Source organism: Parasteatoda tepidariorum, chromosome 12, assembly GCF_982258835.1.
Source record: "Parasteatoda tepidariorum strain Cologne lab strain chromosome 12, Ptep-v5.0, whole genome shotgun sequence".
Lineage (NCBI taxonomy): Eukaryota > Metazoa > Arthropoda > Arachnida > Araneae > Theridiidae > Parasteatoda > Parasteatoda tepidariorum.
The window spans coordinates 15323255-15343415 of NC_141766.1; the positions used below are offsets into that span (position 1 = coordinate 15323255).

At 29.4% G+C, this 20161-nt stretch overlaps 1 protein-coding gene across 2 annotated transcripts in view; it reads right to left on the reverse strand.

The window, feature by feature from the left end:
• Positions 1–20161, reverse strand: part of LOC107438123 (atlastin-1) — a 65897-nt gene that overhangs the window by 4902 nt on the left and 40834 nt on the right. For both annotated transcript variants that reach the window (XR_015430800.1, XM_016050309.4), the window contains exons 11-13: positions 18317–18373; positions 13455–13526; positions 4214–4363 (exon numbers count right to left, since the gene is read on the reverse strand). Coding sequence is in view for 1 of the 2 variants with exons in the window: in XM_016050309.4 (XP_015905795.1) it covers positions 4214–4363; positions 13455–13526; positions 18317–18373 (279 nt within the window). In the remaining variant the exon portion in view is untranslated. The remainder of the gene's footprint in view (positions 1–4213; positions 4364–13454; positions 13527–18316; positions 18374–20161) is intronic.

The window sequence follows — 20161 nt, forward strand, 5'->3', positions numbered from 1 at the left end:
CAGTTCAAATCAAACTTCAAAAAAATTGCAATTTAAAAGAATTAGTTGCTAAATTAAATAAAAAAACAAATTAATTATATTGAATAAAACAATAAACATAGTTGTTTCAAAATGTAGTTAACTATTGAACACACAAATAAACTCAATTCTTCATAATATCCCAACACATGATATAATATTCTATATAAAATTGAAAAAAATTTTTTTAAGCGAAAAGCTTTTATTTGTTCAACTGAAGATAGGGTTAAGGCAACTACATGTTTTTGCCCCACACATGATGCATGCAATTGATTAATATAGTCTGTAAAAAAAATTTGTAAATATATCTATACCTGGGATATCTTAATACCAAAAGTGAATACATAAAAGTAATTTTATTCATATTCATAAAACATTGTAATTTCTGATTGTTCCTCTGATGTTGAATCAACTGATTAACTTTAGGCTACACAAGAATGAAGCTAAACGATGTGAAATAAGTACAAAAGATATGACATTATTTGTGCTTTTTTTCATGTAGTTAAATTTTATTTTTTTATTTGCTACTTTCAGAAAAAGGTGAGTTTTTTAGGAGTAAATCAGTAAAAAGGGCATTTCTAACTATGAAAACCCTATGTTTAGTGTTCAAAAGGGAAAAAAAAGTAACACCCTAAATAACTTTTGATCTAATGATCAAAGTTTTATGTACCGTATTTTTCGGCGGAAGCGCCGCGGCGCTTTCGAAAAAAAAGTTGTTTTTTTCCTACATGCGGCGCTTCCGATGCAGCGGCGCTTCCGACGAAATATTTTTTAGTAGCAAAAAAATTTTTCAAGGAAAGTTATTTAAGATGAAATAATTTTCTGAGAGAAAGACTATTAAAAAAAAAATTAATAACGAAGTCGACGAAATATTCGCCCGTATCGCGATCTGCTGCAGAACATCGGCAATTGTAATTTGAGCGAACAGAAAAGGAAGTAATAGGACCCTAAATCCGACACTCACGGGACTGACGAAATGCCGATTTTTGGATCTCTTTCGGAAATTCCAATATGGGCCCCTAATATTACTATAATTCAATTCCATTGTTAATTTCAGAAAAACCGATAAATTTAGTCAAGTTTCGATCGTAGATTATGATGGGGTGAATTTAAAACTGGCCCATCTAAAGAAATTTTACTAATCAAAATAATAATCTATATAATATAATCAAGAAGAAATATTTCGAATCCTATGAAGAAGAAATAATCGTTTCTTCTTTGGAGCGAGATCATAGTTCTCGTTTTTTCTTTTAGATAACATTTTGTTTTAACAAAAGACGCTTACCTCGCAAGAAAAAAAAAATAAAAAAAAGCTAACAAGGAACTACAAAAAAAGAAAAAAAATTTAACAATTATTGCTAAGAAACTAACAATGAATAACAACAAAAAACAAGCGAAACAACTAATAACGTTAAAAAAAAAGAAACAAGCAAACAACTATTAGCAAGAAAAAAAACAAGCTCACTATTTACAAAGAAAAAAAAACAACAAATTAGCAGTTAATAACTAATAAAAAAGCGGCAAAATAAAAAATTAATAAATCGAATAAAAAACCGCAAAAGGGATAGAATTCATTTTGTTGTCTACATGGTAGTTTCAATGTCAACTGGGTGTGGCCAATTTATGGTCAAACAGAGGAGGGAGAATTGGGGGCGAATCAGTAAAGTGCAAGCCTAGCTGTCAAGATTGATTGATCAGTTTTTTCCAACTTGCATTTCTTTATTTTGTTCATTGGAAATGCAGATGTTTTTACTTCTCAATTTATTTTAAACTGCTTAAGAAACAGATGTTTCCTTTGACACAGATTTTTTTTTTTTCAAGCTTCTTTTTTATTTTTAAAAGATAAAATAAAGTAAGTTACTTCAACAGAATAAAATTCCAAATAAAAAGAATATAGCTGATTTTTTTTTTTTATCTTATCAATATAAATTTCTTAAAAAAAAAAAAAAAAAATATTAGATCAGATTAAGTGCTGAATTTTGGAATGCTGGATTAGGGGTCCCATACCCTTTTCTTTTCCCCAACCCCTTTAAAATATAACTGATTGATTTCTCCTAATCAGCTCCAGTAGAAATGACACGTGGAGGAGGTGGGGTACACCCCTCTTTTAAACATTTTCTTCTCTTTCTAGTTGAGTCACATTGGGTTATTTCCATTGAAGGAGAGGGCATTCTACCCACTAAAATTCCACCCCCTAAGATTGTGAAAGTGAAACTTATTTCCTCTTCTCTCATTCCTTCAGAATTTTTTTGGGGCTTGTTTAGTTATTTATTATTCTTGTTATTGTTAGTTATTTCGTTATTATTAGCTGTTTCGTTATTATGTATTAGTTTTTCCTCGAATTGTTAACGGTAATAAATTTTAAAATCTTTTTATTTTAAAATTTTTCATATAATGAATTTTTATTTTACTTTTCTTATTACATTGTTTTACTGATTTCTGTAATCAGTTCAGCGTAGCTACTGCACATATAAATAATTTTTTTGCTGTTCTTCTGTTCTTTGGCGCGGTGCCAACTGGTAAGAACAACTTTATTTTATATCGTTTTGTTGTTTTCGTTTTTTTTTTTTTTTTTTTTGCTGAAAAAGAAATTTTTTATTATAATTTAGAAATTAAAACTTTACTTTATGAAATGCATAAAAAAATTTAATTTTTTATTATACAGATATTCTAAATGGTATTTTAAAGGTCTCTTCTAAAAGGATGCTGATATGCCCGGTTTAGCGCCATTGCGGCGCTTACAATAACTTTTTTTTTAAAAATTTCAATTTTATCGATGTGCGGCGCTTGCGACGAAGCGGCGCTTTCGCCGAAAAATACGGTAATAGGACTCAATCTCATTAATTTGAGGAGTGATGATTAAAAATATGCTAATCAGTTAATGTATATAATATTTTAACATAATCAGACAAAAAAACATACTTTCTTTGAATAAATATACTTTTTTATGGATTTGGATTCCCAACTCTCAAAATATAGGGGATATCAGGTAAATATGGTTACAGCAGTTTGGTCAGAAGAGCAACCAAAAGTTTTGACCTCTTCTTGTTATTTTTACTTTTTTGCAATCCCGATAACTTTCTAAAAAGTTTGAAAATTTTTCACACAATTTTAAAACTTGTTTATCCAAAGATACCATGTGAAAAAAATGTAATAATTATTTATCATCAAAAACAAACAGACAAAAAAAAATAGAACTGGAATGTAAACAATTTTTTACATCATTTTAAAGAATGTAAATTTATAAAGCTAAATGCAAAATTTGAACAAAAGCAGTCAAACAGTTCCCGAGAAATCAAATTTTAAAAACGTCGTGTATTTAAATTTTGATTTCCTAGGAACTATTCAACTGATTTCATTTGCATTTTGCAATATAAAATTACATTCTTTAAAATGATGTAAAAATTTTATACCTTACAATTCAATTATATTATTAAATAAAATAATAAATATACACTAAAAATTTCCTTTTTGAATGAAATTATCCTTAAATTTAATTAAATTTTCAATTAGCAAAATTTCTCAAGATGTGGCAAAATACGCAAAAAGTAAAATTAACATTAAGGAGTCCAAACTTTGGACCACTCTGCTGACCAAACTATGGGGACCATATTTCATAGATTGCGGCTATCACCCATATTTCGGCGGTTAGAAATTTCAATCCAGCGATTGAGAATTCAAGAATTTGAATCCAATTTGAAAATCCAATGATTGAGAATTCGAATCCAATGATTTCATAACTTAAAATATCATATGCACTAACCAATTAGCTTATTTGAGATCGCCCCCCTTGAAAAAAGTTTGAGTCCTAGTGCATAAAAATCTGATCATTAAAATCAAAAGTTAATCAGGATATTTCGTCTCTTATTTTTATTTCTTAATACACACTGTACATGTATAAAACACGTTCTTTATTTGAGTACCAATAGAATTTCTTATCATGAGTGGAATTAATGGTCATGGAATTTTTTTGATGAGAGAAAAGCTCTGATTTTACATTATTTTCTGGATAGCAACATCCTGGAAATTACTTACCATACTTAATGAGCATGAGGGATAAAAGCTCATTTTTAAGATTGAGTCATCACAGCATATTATTAATTCCAAAAAGCAGAAACCAAGTAAGCGATAAAAAATAAACAGCTTCAATTAAAAAAAATTCAACCTGCTGAGAGTAAAATATGCTTTAGCTTACCTTTAAGAGTTTTTCACAATATTGCCGAGAAAATTCTTCTCCTCCCATTTTTCTAGTGTAATTGAAAAGTATCTCACATTCATTTTTTAAATGATTATGATGGAGCTCTAACTGCTGAGGTCTTATATAAGGTTTATCACCACCACAAATCTTAAAAGTAAGAAATATTGTTAAATATGAGAAAATAAGAAAAGAATTATATTTAAAAGAATTATATATTAAATATAATCCATAAATTGAGCTTACATCTAACACGAAATCATTTAAATCCTTTCCCACATAGAAAGTAATAATATTGATTTAATTATCTCATAAAATATGATGCGTCTTTAGTAGCTTGAGAAATTGATCAGTCCCACGTTACTAAGACCGATTAATATTTAAATATATTGTCCAAAGAGTTATAGAAACACTCTTTCCAAGGTCAATTGTCTCTTTTTTATCCACCAGCATGGAATGTTCTCATTTCTGGGCCAATTTAATAAAGTTCTATTATTTTTTCATGTTCCTGCATCTGTTTCAATAAACAGCCTCACTACGAATTTAATGTTAATGGTTTCAAAGCGTAATAAACATACACATATATTATTTACATATGTATTTATACAATGTAATATATTAATTTAATGTATTTGTATACATATTTATACACATACATGTATATCTTGTATATTTATAATTATTTTTTAATGGTTTTTATTTAACCATTAAAATTATTTTTATATGCGCATTTATAACACACGCGTTAAGTCTGTGATCGGTGCCAGCGATAGTATGGTAGAACTTTGAGCAGGTGTTTAATGAAATATTTTTTAAAATTATATTTTGCAGCCATGACGTATACACCATTGCGGCCTATCTCCGCAAAATTATAGGAGTTTTGTCTGCAGTTATTTATTGTATTTTCAGCCATATCCTAGTTTTTAAAATTTTTAAATGTTTTCATGACATGAGAAGTTCAAATTCGAACTATTACTGTACGGTGCATTTGGTTTGTAATTATTCTGTCGTAAATCTGCAGCATTTGCTGGTCTTTGTTGGCAGTTATTTTTTGTTTCTTGTCCATTTTTGCAGAATTTTTCAATTTCTGTATTAATACAAAGTTATTACAATATGCAATTTAGGAATTTGAGTTATCTTTTCTTTAAGTGCTTGAAATTTTTTTTTGGATCTTTGCTTAAAATATCGTGACTTTTTGGGACTTTGCGAATTTAGGGACTCTTTTATCAAATTCAGGACTTTCGTGATTTCTATGACACTCTATTCCACCTATTGGAGCTATTCTCTAACTAACCATAATATCGGAATTGACAAAAATTTTCAGAACCCCAATTTTTAAATATATTCCTAGGTCAAGAATCAAATTTTGTCAGGAAACAGTTACTTAAAAAATTTCAACTTACAAATTTACACAAACAAATGTATTTCCTGAGAGTAAAATACTTTTTTAATGGACTCGGGTATTTAATCCTCAAAGGCTGGCAATTTGGAAAATAAGACTGTTCTAAAACAGAGAAACTGAATTTTCCTATAGAATTCAGTAGCTGAGATTTTACAAGTTGTTAATTTTCAGAATAAATTTTTACTTGCATACACATATTAAAAAAGGATTTGACAGTATTTTGCTTAAATTTAGGGTATAATACAGCTGAGGTACTTCTACAAGTAAGCATTCTTCCAAAAAAATATTTGATATTTTAAAAAATGTGTCTAAATATCAGGGGCTGCACCAGTGGCGTACGCAGAATTTTTTCAAGGGGGTGTTCATAATTTTCTGAAATTACTAAAAGAAATTCTAGTATGTAATAAAGCACTATTATTTCCCTAATTTAGACAGCTAACAATTTTAACTTTTTATTTAGATAGCATTGTTTAGTTAAATTTTGATTTGATTTTTTAAATTTAAGAACATAGTGTAATATCTTCTCGCATGTAATATCTTCTGAAAAAAGTTCAATGTCATATGAGTGGGAAGTAACACTTTGAGGGTCACTTTCACATTCATCAGATTTTGTTATGCTAGAAACGTTTTCTTCAACTGAAGTATCACATTTCTGTTCAATAGAAAAACTTACATTGGTACCAGATGCCGTCATCTCACTAATTTCAGGTCGTGATTTTTTCTCACAATGATTAAAAATTGTTAAATTCTAGCGTTTTGGCATCCTGAAGATCCAAGAACAGCAAATATATACATATATTTATTGGCATAGAAATATCCGCTATGCTACGATCTCAAAGTTTCAACTTCAACGAGCACAGTATCTCCAATGGTATTGTTACTGATTTCTTCACTAGTCGAAATAGTGGCAACGACGGGTCCGGCGATTGAATTAACTTTTTGTTAAGACAAAACGAAATAGATCTGGCGACAAGCTGCAAAAGACAAGCGGCAGAGATAACTCTTAGTCTGGCTAACTAACTCCACTGTACTCCGTCCCCCCTTTTATCTAATTTTTCACCGCATGTCCAAAATTCTCGAATTGTCTCAAAGATGACAGAACGCCTAGGATTCCACAATCATCGCGTAAAGACCTCGCGAATGACTGCCAATCTCGAAAACTATCGCGACTGGCAGGACAGAAAGGAACCAGCCCGTAGTACGACTCTATTATAGTATATGTTTTTTCAGTGTTTTGAGAAATACCGTGAGAAGAAAAAGCAGGCATAAGGCAAATAAAAATAATATAGCCTTAAAAAATTATAGCCCGCATAATTTCAACTAAAATTTTCATTTTTGCTATTTTGTCTGAGCTCAAGGAGGGTGTTTAAACCCCTAAACCCCTCCCTTGCGTACGCCCCTGGGCTGCACGAAGCATTCACTAGCTTGGCAAATGCGATAAAATTATAAATTTGGAAAATAAAATTGCGTTTTGAGAAAAGTACTGGAGAATGATTTTTTCACATGTAAAAAATATATACCGTAATTTCGCGGAGACAGGCCGCGGCGTTGTCAATTTAAAACTTGAAAATTTCATAAAAAGGCGTATCTAACGGGGCGGCCTATATAGCATTACTTTTTTTTTTACATAGCATTATTTTAGAAAATTTTGTCTTTTAGAAGCCCCACTGGAAATTTCATCATCATTTTTTCCACCTGTTACTTATGCTTTTTATTTATTTTTTCATCTTTAATGTTACTCCAAAGAATGGTCAACGCACCTAGAATTTCCTCCTCCCCCATGCTTCTAAGAATCACTTTCTGGAAAGCATTCATAGCATTATTTGCTATCTGCAAGAGAACAAAAGCTTTTCTTTCCCTTCTGCCTTAGGAACAGCAATTGAGTGCAGGGGACGGGCGTGGAGTGGAGAAGCATAAATCAGAAAGGAATGAATAAAGAAAATCAGGGTGGTGCCAGTGATGACATTCACTGTGAAACAAACGCTCCCCTCCCCGTTTTTTTCCAGGAAATATGTCTCTTCCACTTGTCATGGTTTCATCAGTAAGTATCCACTTCCCTTTTTTCAGCTGTTTGTTAAAAATATGTGAATGTTTGATGAATGAATGGTGCCAATGAGCTTGAGATGGCCTTGAATATTCTTACAATTCAAGAAGAATTTCTAACTTTCAACTCAAGGTCAGTGAAGAGAGGAAGAAGCAATGTGGGTGAATTTTACACCTTCCTAGGCGGAGTCAGTAAATAAAAAAGAGCTGTTTTCTGAAGTCTCATTTGAGAAGAGAAAGTAGGGAGAGGGGAATATAGAAAGGTGTTTTAAATGCTTGGGAGGGGAGAGCTTTCAGGGTTCCCACTCTTTTATCAAAGCAAAAATTAAGCACTTTTAAGGACTTTTATCAAAAAAATTAAGGACTTTTTTTGTAGAAATTAAGGACCTTAAAAATGATTATTTATCATCAAATAAAACATCATAGATTAATAATAATAGATTTAAAAAATGGAATAGCTTCTCTTCAACTCAGTCATCCTTTAAAAAATTTAAAAAAAAACTAAATAAAGAAATGTTTAATACAAATAATCTGTATATAATTAAAATTAAATTGCATTTAATCACTTCACATAAGCTTTTAAGAATATAAAGAAAAACTCAAAGAATTCAGATTAAACATTAAAATTTTCTATTTTAAAAATAGCAAGAAATTGTGTAAACAGATAGAAATATATAAATTATGACGGTAAATTCATTAAATTAATAAAAATATTATTTTGAGTGACTAATAGTAAACAAAGACACAAAGAAACTAACACATATAAGTTTATTGAGGTTAAGACAATTATTTTAAACTAAGTAAAACCTAATTATAATAAGCTCAAGATTTATTAAAATCACAAAATATAAAAAATTTAATGATTAAAATCAGAATATATTTAGTACCTAACAATCAGGAAAAAAGAAAGAAATAAACTACAAGGAAAACTTATTAATTAAAATTAAGAACTGAGAAACAGAAATGATAGTTAAAATAAGTGCTAATATAAATATTGAAACACAGGACAAGGGAGGATGTAATGATCAATTGAAATAAAAATGAAAAAATTCCATACCTAAAAATTGAAAATGAAATGAAATAATTCATTAAGTACAAAATTTATTGTGAATGAAGGATAAAAACAACAAAACATAGTGGAATCAGAAACAAAAAGATAAAAAAACTTAATAAAATAGTCTGCGTTTAGTTATAAAAAATTGTATGCTTACACTGATAAGGAACCTCTGAGGAATTAGAATTTATTCAATTAAAAAGTATTGTGTCTTGTATAGATATTAAAGGAACTAAAATAATGGATGATAAAAAAAATTTGTTCGTAATAAAGTATTGTCTGAAATTATAAAACAATAATTTGTCAAATCAATCAAAGGTAATGAAAATTGGATGCAAATATGGATTATATATATATATATTACTTATTATAATTATATTAAAATTTATCAATCAGAGATCTTTAAATCAATCAAAAATAAATTTATAACAAAAGAAAATGTTAATTCTAAAAAAAAATTTAATCTATAACATCAATAGCATTGCTTAGTTTTTTCAATTAAAATAAAGATGGATTGACTTAAGACTGTCTTAAGGATTGACCTGCCTTAAAGTAAAAACAAACACAAGCTTTATTTTAATTTTTTTTAAAATTAAAAACGACTTAGATTTTTTAAAAATAATAATAAAACTGTTACAAAATATTTTACAAACATTACAAATTAAAAAAAAAAAAGAAAATGTCCACTTAAATAAAACATTTTTTAAATTATTTGTCGAAAAAAAAATTAGCTTTTGAAACTTTGTTAGGCTTTTGTTAATTACTTATTTAAAATAATAAAGTTGTATTGACTAATGGTCAAATGGTTTTAATGTAAGTTCATTTATTTATTTATTATTATTTTCCTTTCTGAAAATGAAATAGACTAAAGATTTAAATGTTTAAAAATAATACTCACTATCTGACAAATTATTAAACGAACATGTATTGAAGGGATTTTAAAAAAAATATATATATATATTCTATATTTAAGAGCACTATTGTTAAATTATTGAAAAGCGTTAAAACATTGCTTAACTTTTTATTTAATTTAAAAAAATTTAGTCACTTTAACTAACAACCAAATTAAAAAAAAAAAAAAAAAAAAAAAAGAAAGAAAGAACGCAAACTCTGTTTCAATTTCCTCAAAAATAAAAGCAAATTAATTAAATGTAGGCTTTATTCTAATTTTTTAAACCAAAAGCGACTGAAGATTTATTGGTTTAAAAACTAATCAAATTATTTTATTTAAAAAACTTAACTCAATGGCGCGACAGCCCATAGAGGGCCAAGGCCTACTGTGCCCATCTCAGTTTTCTTAACCTTGGGCTCTGGGGTGCAACGTGAATTAAATAAATTTAAAAAAACAATTTACTTTCTATGACAAAATATAAATCACTTAAATACAAAATATATAAAATATTAGATTGTATCACTTTTAAAAAAATCAATAAAGAATTTATTTTTTTTAAATTCATGATTTCTAACAGTAGGTCTGCTGAAAATAATTGAAAACGTTAAATCCAAACAGAAAAAAAAGTGACAAAATAATGCGCAACAATCGCTAAGTAGCAAAAGTCTCACTGAAAATAATTTATTTGAAACGTTATATCAAGTCGAAATAAAACGCACAGCGAACGCAAAATAAGTCCCGCTGAAAATAATCTTCAAGAAACGTAAAATCCCAAGGTCAAAATGGCGCATAAGGAAACTATGCATCGCGTTCTATATTTCAATGTTGATCCTCACTCTTCGTTATTTAATATCACGAAACGAACATCATCTTCGTAGCTAAAAATGTAATCAACATCTTCGCAGCTAGACGAAATCAAAATAGTCTTCGTCAGAGCGGTGATAGCGTAAGCATGCGCAAGAATCCTCGCACGTTAAACCGCGAGCGTCTTAAATCAGATTCCTGATGCATCGCCTAAAATAAAAGTAATTATATCGGCCTGCCGATATGTGCATTAAGTCGATAAATCGCGATACATCGATTTAGAAATGTCTAAGAATAGCGCTCTTTAAAATTGCTGCATCATAACAAAAACAAATTGGGAAAGTCAAACGAAATAAAAACAAAGAAATCTTTCTCAATTTTTAGAAGAAAAATTTAACGTTGAAAAATACACTTCAAGTGTTTCCCATCGCCGGATTTTTAGAAAAAATGACGAAAAAGAAGCTCTTTAAAATATGCTATCAAAATAAATATAAAAAAAACACAATTAATCAAAAAAGCAAAAGAGAAACAGAAAATTTTCCTAAATTCTTAAGACAAAACTTGCAACGTAGAAAATCAATTCTCTATTTTACCGGTTATCTAATTATCTGTATAACTTCAAAAGAAAAAGTGGAGATAAAATATATCAGAAACGCTGTTAAATTGCTGCGCTATGAAATAAAAAAACCCAGCAAAAGTGAAAACAGAAAGCAAACATTTCACTCTTTAAAAAAAAAAAAAAGTGTCGATGAGAAAACGACGAAAATGACTTTCCTGATTAAAATTATACTTCGCCGAATATTCGTAATATCCCTAATATTAAAAAAATGGAGTCATTTATAAAATTCAATTTCAGAAGAAAATCTGATACAATGAAAAAAATCCACTTTGCCTTGCGACGATCACTAGATGCTGATCCATTCCTTATATTTTTCATCAAATGTCCATAAATTATTAAAAACACACTTTCCTGACATTTCTAACAATTTCACATTTGAATGAAGTATCAAAGCTACCACGTGTGCTATCGGAAGAATTGAATTTCTCGAACCCTATGGATGTAGAAGGTCAATGCAGGTCTTCAGCTGATAAAGTACCTCTAAGTACTGTCTAAAAATAAGTAAAGACCTCTACCCACCTGCAGTATCACGCTCCCCTCTCCCCACACTAAATTTTTTTCTTTCAGAGTGATCCAGAAAGAAATATTTTAATGAAAAATTAATAAAAGAAAAAAACAAACAATAAGGACGTGTTTTCTTCCACTTGCTTGTAGCCCCTACCCTTACACACATTCAAAGTATTCTACCCTCAATGCAGGGTCTCATTCTAGGCGAAAGACATACTTTTTAACTGTGGATATTTTCCTAAGATAAAAAAATTGTTCCAACCAACTAGTGATACTAGAAATTAAGGACTTTTAAGGACCGTGAATCAAAATTCAGTACTTTTAAGGGCCCTTAATTTTCAAAATAAAAACAAAGCAGTTTTTAAGGACTTTTAAGGACCGTGAGAACTCTGGCTTTTTCTTGGAATTTTTTTCATTGCTCGTATTTCTGCCTTAAAAGTTCGATTATCTTCTTCCTTAGCTTATTTTTTTTATCGTCTAATCTTCAATTCTGATCTTCTGTTGCGTTTTTGTTTAGTTAATATTTTTTTTCGTTAATATTTTTGCCTCGTTAATTTTTTTGTTATTTTGTTTTATTTAAATTTCAACATAACTTGTTTTTAAGTTATATATTTCAAATGCCTCCCATTAAGAGGAAAAGTTATACTTCTGCATTTAAGCTTTCAGCTATTAAAAGAGCTGAAGAAATTGGAAATCGGGCTGCTGCTCGAGAATTTGATGTAGATGAACGGGATGACCCGGAAATAAACAATGAACTTATAAACTTATTTTGCTCCGATACTGAGAGCTCAGATTTTGAAGGTTTTTAACTGCTGGATGTGATTATATTTGATATCTGGATATATGATTATATGTGATATATTAATAAATTTTAGTTTTGCTTTGAACAAAATTTGTTTGCACTTATTGTTTAATGCTAATTTAAAAGTAAGATTGTTTTATTTTTAAAAATGTTAATGCTTATTATGCTACATTGATTATTTAATTCATATTTTAATGGTTACTTCAAATTAAAATTAGAAAATGCTTAATATTTACTTAGAAAGTTATTGAAATCCATTTTAGTAGGATTGCTTATTTTTTTTTTTTTGTGTATTTAATATACTTTTATTGGTTTCTCATTTAACTATTTAAGTTATGTATATATATGAGTATATAGAACATGTTTTAAGTCTGTAATCAATACCTGCTTTGGTATAGTATAATCCGGCGTGGCATGCACGGCGAAATTTTTTTATTTAGCCAATTTTTGAGGGCGCGGCGTGTATACCAGGGCTGCGTTTCTCCGCAAAATTACGGTATATAAAAATAACTGTTAAGATTTGCATTTGGCGAAGACTTTCAAAAATTGGTGAATACTTTTGATATTTGGCTAATAATTTGAAATCCCTTACTACTTTGCCTGAATATAATTTTAAAACTTATAGCTATACTTTATTTACATTTCTCAGTGCATTTTAGCAACAATAAAAAATTATCCTGAATTGAAGTATAAATTAGAGATGTGAGATTCACTAGTACTATTTTTAATTATCTTTAAACCCATTTTTGAAATCAAGTTTTTACAACTCTAATTTTGTTCACCTATTATAAACAAAAATCATTTCTAAAACTAAACAATTAACAACAAAAACTATTTTTATTATATTTCATGTGACGGGGTAGTAGAACTATCACATACCTAGCAAGCAACATTTTATGCATGTTGGACATTTATTCACCCAGATTTCTGCTAGGTGAATACCTTTCATTAAAAATAAAATGTTAAAAAACTGTTTCAAGAATTAATTTCTATCACCAGTAAACTATATTTATGCAAACACTAGCACACTCAGAAGTTAAAGACTCCTTAGCACACTCAAAAAGATAAAGGTTCATTTCACAAATGTAAAATAAGCTATTTAAAATGAATAAATATACCTTTTCCATTGCGCTACTGTAGTGATCTTTTGCATTAGTAACAGCTGTTAGATTATTAGCCTCAGCTGTTGCCTGTAAAATTATAATCGAAATTCAAATATGATCATAATAAACAAATAACAAAGAAGATTGCACCTTCATCAGTGTAAAAACATTGAACAAAGAAAAATATAATAGAATCAAATTAGTAATGGAGTAGGGGTGCACAACCTGCGGCCCGCGGGCCAAATGCGGCCCTTCGACTACTGAAGTGCGGCCCGCGAGAGCTTCTGAACACAATAAAAAAAATTTAAAAAAGGGCAATTTTTAATCGCACTTTTAAGTCATCACGTTTTGACACAATCAATTATAACATATTCTTTAGTAAATGTATGTTTAACGCGCTTTCTTTAAGCCGATTTTATCGTAAATATAAATGATTTTTTTTGAACAGTTATTTCCGCTTTTCTACGTGATTTCGAAAATCCCGAATTTTTATTACGACGCGTCTAACAATCACGTGTCGTAATAACATCACAGTTGAATAACGGGATTGTCAAAATCATGTGGAAAAAGTACAGAAATAATTAGGTGAAAAAATTACTTATATTTATGCTGAACTCAGCACGAATAAAGTGTGTCAAATGCACAATTTAAAATTGGCATGTCCTAATAGAATAATTGGAATTTTTTATGATACGTGGGAACGCATAGCAATAACTGCCGAAAAAAAATTTTGAAAAAAAGAAAGAATTGCAAAAAAAAGATAAAAAATCACTTAGATTTAAGATGAAATCGTCACATAAAGTGCACCAAAAAGTGATTATTTAAATGGGCGATCTGAAACTCGTGCAATTAAATAATCACTTTTTGATACGGTATTTCGGTGCAGTTTTATCGTAAATCCTAGTTATTTTTCCTTCGTTTTTTTTCCGCAACGAATATGATTTGGTCGAATATGGTAATGAATTGTGATTTGGTCAAAAACCAAATATTCATTAAAAAAAAAAGAAGAAGAAAAATCGACTGAACGCCGTACACTTGGGGCCAAATAGCAAAATCTTTTAGCAGCATAGCAACACTGAAACTGAAATTTCAATGCTCAGAATAATATTTCCTGGGAAAATGTATTCATAAATTAACTCTAAAAAATAAGGCCAATCAAGAACGTTTTTGAAAATGTCGAAATGTCAAACAGAGAACATAAAAATCAATCTTAATTTTTGAAGGAGCCGGCCAGGTGGCCGAGCGGTTAGCGTGCCTGACTGCGAAGCCATAGGCTGCGGGTTCGAATCCCGCTCTGGGCATGGAGGTTTCTCTCTCTCTCTCTTTGTGCTGTCCTCTGTTGTGTGTGTGTGTATGATGTGTGAATGTGGCCCACCCTATAAACGGGTTTGTGGCAGTGTGGCGTGGGCAATGTTGCTCGCCTCCGTGACTTTGGCTCACAGGTGCCCACTGGGTAACGCGAAATGAGCAACAATTCTGGCATAGTATAGGCGAAGATTCAAATTCAGTGCCTGCCATTGGAAAAAAATTTTTTTTTTTTTTTAAAGAAAATTTTAAAGCTGAACATCTCAGTTTTCCAATTACCAGAAAAAGCCAAGAAAAAGGAATTAAGTCAACAGAAATGCTATTAAAAATTACTACGTTATAACAAAAACGTCTAAAAAAAGTTTTTTTTATTTCAAAAAAATAAAAAGTTAGAGAAAACGTTCTTAATTTTTTAAATGAAAATCTTATGCTGAAAATCGCAATTAAAATTTTTCTTATTGCCATAATTTTAGAAGAAAAAAAATTGCTATAAAATAAATTTTATTAGCAACTTTATTTTTTAAAAAAATGCTGAGTCATAATAAAAATGCCTAAAAAGGAAAAACAGAAAAAACAAATTTTTCTTAGTTCCAAAAACAAAACTTTAATACTGAAAATCACACTTTTCTATGTTACTGGTTATTTATATTACAGTATAGGGAAAGAGTGATAATAAATTAATAGTATGAGGCGTTCTGTTGAAATGCTGGGTTATAATAAAAACAGCAAAAAATGGAAAAAAATCCTTCTTAATTCTCAAAGTATTGAAAAAAATGACAAAATTGACTTGTCTGATTATAATTTTTAAAAAAAGTAGTATCTATAAAAATTCAAAAAAAAAAAAAAGAACTTAGAAAAATACATTTCTAAAAAATATTCTGCCGAATATTTGACTGATCATTCAACCAACTGAATTTTTCACAGATGGGCCAAATACTCGTTACATCCCTAATTTAAACGCAATGTTATTGCAACTTGAGAAATTCATAAAATGGCGGAAAACGTACATTTTTAAACAGCTCACTGTTTGTAGTTAAGATTTCAATTTTTTGTTGCTTAAGTGGTCTCTTTCGATTAAAAAAAAAAGGAAAATTTTCACGATATAAAAAAATCTAATAATTAATAAAATGAAATAATAAAGTACATTACAAAATAAATATTGAATTTTATTTTCCTATACTATCATAATTTTGTTTTTATTTTGGGCTTTTGTTAAAAACTTATAAATTTTCTTCAATTAAAATATTTAATTTGAATTTATATTACTTAATTATGACTAAATTTTTTCCTACTTTCATTCTGTAGGCATTGCAGTTTTTTTTATTTATTAGAATTTACAAGGCGTATCCAGAAAGTAAGTTTTCCTTTTTTTTAAAAAAAAAAAGAACTCATACTTTCAGGAACATATTTTTTGCCAATAGGTACAGCAATGTTTCAGCTATTTTTCAACATAGCAACATAGAATTGAGACACTTGTCGTATCATGGGTTCAACTTTTGTATCCCTCTGTCGTAGAACTCTGCCGCCTGTGAATGGAACCACGTTGTGAAACATTAAGCGCTGCCATTCAAAACAAGAGGAGTGGAATGCTTACTGCAGGTGTTGTGCTCCTCCATGACAATGCTCTTTCACATACAGCTCGACGCACAGCAGCTGTTTTGACGAAATTTGGCTTGGAGTTGTTTGATCATCCACCCTACAGCCCTGATCTTGCTCCCAGCGATTTTCATGTTTTCTTGCACCTCAAGAAATTCTTGTCCTCCGGTGAGCGTTTTGGCAACGACGAAGAGTTGTCACACGCTGGTTCCATTTACAGGCAGCAGAGTTCTACGACAGAAGGATACAAAAGTTGATCCCACGATACGACAAGTGTCTCAATTCTGGTGGTGGCTATGTTGAAAAATAGCTGAAACATTGCTGCACTTGTTGCCAATAAATATGTTTCTGAAAGTATAAGTTCTTTTTTTTAAAAAAAAAATAGGGAAACTTACTTTCTGGATGTGCCTCGTAAGTCTAAAATGAATTTTCGTATTGCATGACATGATAAAAAATAAAAAAAACATTTCTTTTCTTCAATGTTTATTTATTTTGATAAATCTATTGTTCATATGATAAAAATAGCAATTTTTTGTAAAAAGAAAAAGTATAAGTTTTTTTATTTTTGAATGAATTCTAAAAATGGAACACCTTTAACTTTTTACAAATGTATTACAAAGTTTATTGATAAAAAAATAGAACGCTAATGTTTAAATAAACATTACTACATTTGTCATTAACATGTCTCAATACATGTGCGGCCCTTCGTTAGCCAACCTGCTGTGTAAGTGGCCCTTCACTCAAAAAGGTTGTGCTCCCCTATAATAGAGCCTTCATTGGTCATATGTGGGACATTTCCTAATGTTTTTTTATTATTTCCACATAGTTTTATTTCCATATAATGTTCTTTTTTATTATTTCCATTACTTAGTCTTTTTTAAAAATGGAAATTTTATGTGGAATTTTTCTGAAGTGGTCACAACTCAAAATATATTATTTATAGTAATTAATGCCAGTGTCTTTTGTGGAGCATTGTTGAAAATGCATATTAGTATTTTTCAAACAAAAAGACGAATTTTGCTAATTAAATTATTTAATCAATACATATTATTATTTCTCATGAAAAGTAACTCCACTCATTGACTTGACAGTCCCTTGAGGATTGGAGTTGGCTTCAGGATAGCCCTCCATTCCTCATGGTTATGGGGTATAAGGTAGTCATGCAATAAGTTTTATTAATATTGTTATTATTTTTTAAAGTTGAGATTAGTTTGTCATATTTATGACACCTGAGAAAATAGTACATTGTCCCATTTTTTATCAGTTCACAAAAAAACACTTCAAATTTAATTTTACAATTGAAGACTTTTATTACTCAGAAAAATGAAATTTTCAACAATAGCACAACTTTAACAATTCTACTTTTTTTAAAAGTAACTTGCAAAATTAAATTAAATTCTTTGTTTTTAATGAAATAAGCAACAAAAAAATTTTCCTAAGAATTTCAGTTTTATTAAATTTCAATTTATCATGGTTGTTAAAAAAAGGTTAATTTGGTTCTTTTTTTCACTATATAAGTACTTTTTGTTTCATTCATAACTGGACATTTAAGCTTATCATTTTTCTTGGAAATTATGTGGATTTTTCAAGCTAATTATTTTTCCTGGTTCTTATCTGAAATAACTTTTCCTAGATATGTTTCAGAATCACCTAGGTCAATTGGCAAAGATTCAAACTTTTAGTTTGACTTTTTTTTTTTATCATTAGCATTGAATTTTAGACATCAATTAATTTTGGCAAGTTATAGCTGAGCAATGGTGGTAACTTTGAAAAATATATTTTATAGTTTTTCTTCATTGACAAACTTACTAATTTTGAAAGAGCATTAAGAGTGTTTCTTTTTCCTGTGCAGTTGCAAAATATAAAGTTGAAAACACTTGATAACACTTTTACTCCCAAGAAGTTTCAAAGTAATTATACACTGATTTTGTATAACACTTTTAAATATTTTTTAAAGTAAAAATATTCCCACTTACCAATAACATACTCTTAGGTTCTGGAAGTTCACCACATTGAAATATTTTCACATATGCCTAATTAACAACGAAATTTTTTAGTCAATATTTTCAGAAACAATAAGAATGATAGAAATACAGATATTTATTTTTTACATAATAAGGCACATCATTCTTATGCTTAAAACTTCCTACAAAGCATAAGAAACTGCAAAAATCCTAGTAGACCAGGTTATATTTTAAACTTAACTTTTAAAATAAAAAAACAGTTAATTCCATATTAAACAAAGCCAGCAATAATATTTAGGAAGGCATCTAGAAATGAAAAATATCATATCCTTTGCTTATTTTCATTTTTTATATGCATCTATCATGTTTGGAGCTTAAAAATAACTAGATAAACGGAGATTTAAGCAGGAAATTTTTTTAAAGCCTATGTATTGTTTATCACTCTCACAATGATGCATAAAAAAGTCAGTTTTTAAAACAATTGTAATTTTTATACATTAATTGGGAAACATTAAACGAGCAAATTATAGAGCTCTTTTTTATTTGTTAAATGGTTATTGAACTCAAATGCAAAGTAACTACCGAAAAGTAAAATAAACACCGAAAAATTAAACAATTTATGGAATTATTTACTTAAAAAATTGATTAAAAAATAGTGTACTTAGAACAGAACTTTTACTGTTATTCTACAAGGCACAGAAAGAAACTTGCAAGATAATTTTTTATAACTTACATAGAAAAAATTTTACTGAAATTTTAAGATCATGGTATTGACAGATTCACAAAGAGAACTGATTCTCAACGTCACCCTTTCCAGGCATAGGGGAAAAAAAATTTTTCTTGCTACCCCCCAAAAAAAGAAAATATCCTTTTTTTTGGGGGGGGGGAGGACATTTTTTTGGTTTAAAAATGGTTTTATTTTTTTAAGTTCGACAATATGCCCAGAATTTTATGCTACATATATACATACCGTATATTCCGGCACATAACGCGCCCTGGGGTATAACGCGCACCCGTAATTTCTAAAAACTTTTTTTAAATTTTAAGATATACTCTTCGTATAATGCGCACTAAAATTTTGATTGTACATGTGCAATATCTCGTCTAGTATCTATAGAAAACCAGAAAGCCTTTTAGTGTGGGACATGTTTCGGTCCCACCTTATAGATAATACAAAAAAATTGTTGCAAGAATGTAACACCGATATGGCAGTTATTCCGGGCAGATTAACACCATTTCTTCAGCCATTGGACGTTTGCTTAAACAAACCATTTAAAGCCAATTTAAAAAAACAGTGGAACACTTGGATGTTGGAGGGCGAGAAAACCTTTACGAAAGGACATATGCGCCATGCAAGTTTGGAAGTGCGAATGAATATTAAAAGCATGGGGTGAAATTAAGCCTGAGATGGTTAGAAAACCATTAAAAAAATGCAGCATTTCAAATAATCTGAATGGATCAGAAGATGACTGTTTATTTATGGATGAGGGTAACACAGATGATGAAGATGAAACAGATTGTGATGACGTGCCTGAAGAAATAACGGAAGACGAATATAATGAACTATTTATGTAATAACGAAAATCAACAAAGTATATAGGTAAAGGTATGTTACTTCTTTAAAATAAAAGTATTTTTCTATACTTAAATTTTTTTAATCTATAATTTTTTATATTCGGCGTATACCGCACACCCGTACATTCCAATGTTATTTTTTGTATTAAAAGTGTGCGTTAAACGTCGGAATACACGGTAGTTTTTTTTTAAAAAAATCACGATTTTATATGTATTATTCAGTTGTAAAACCAATCATCTCCAGAATATAAAATTTTCTGTAAAAGCTGGTTTTCTGCAACA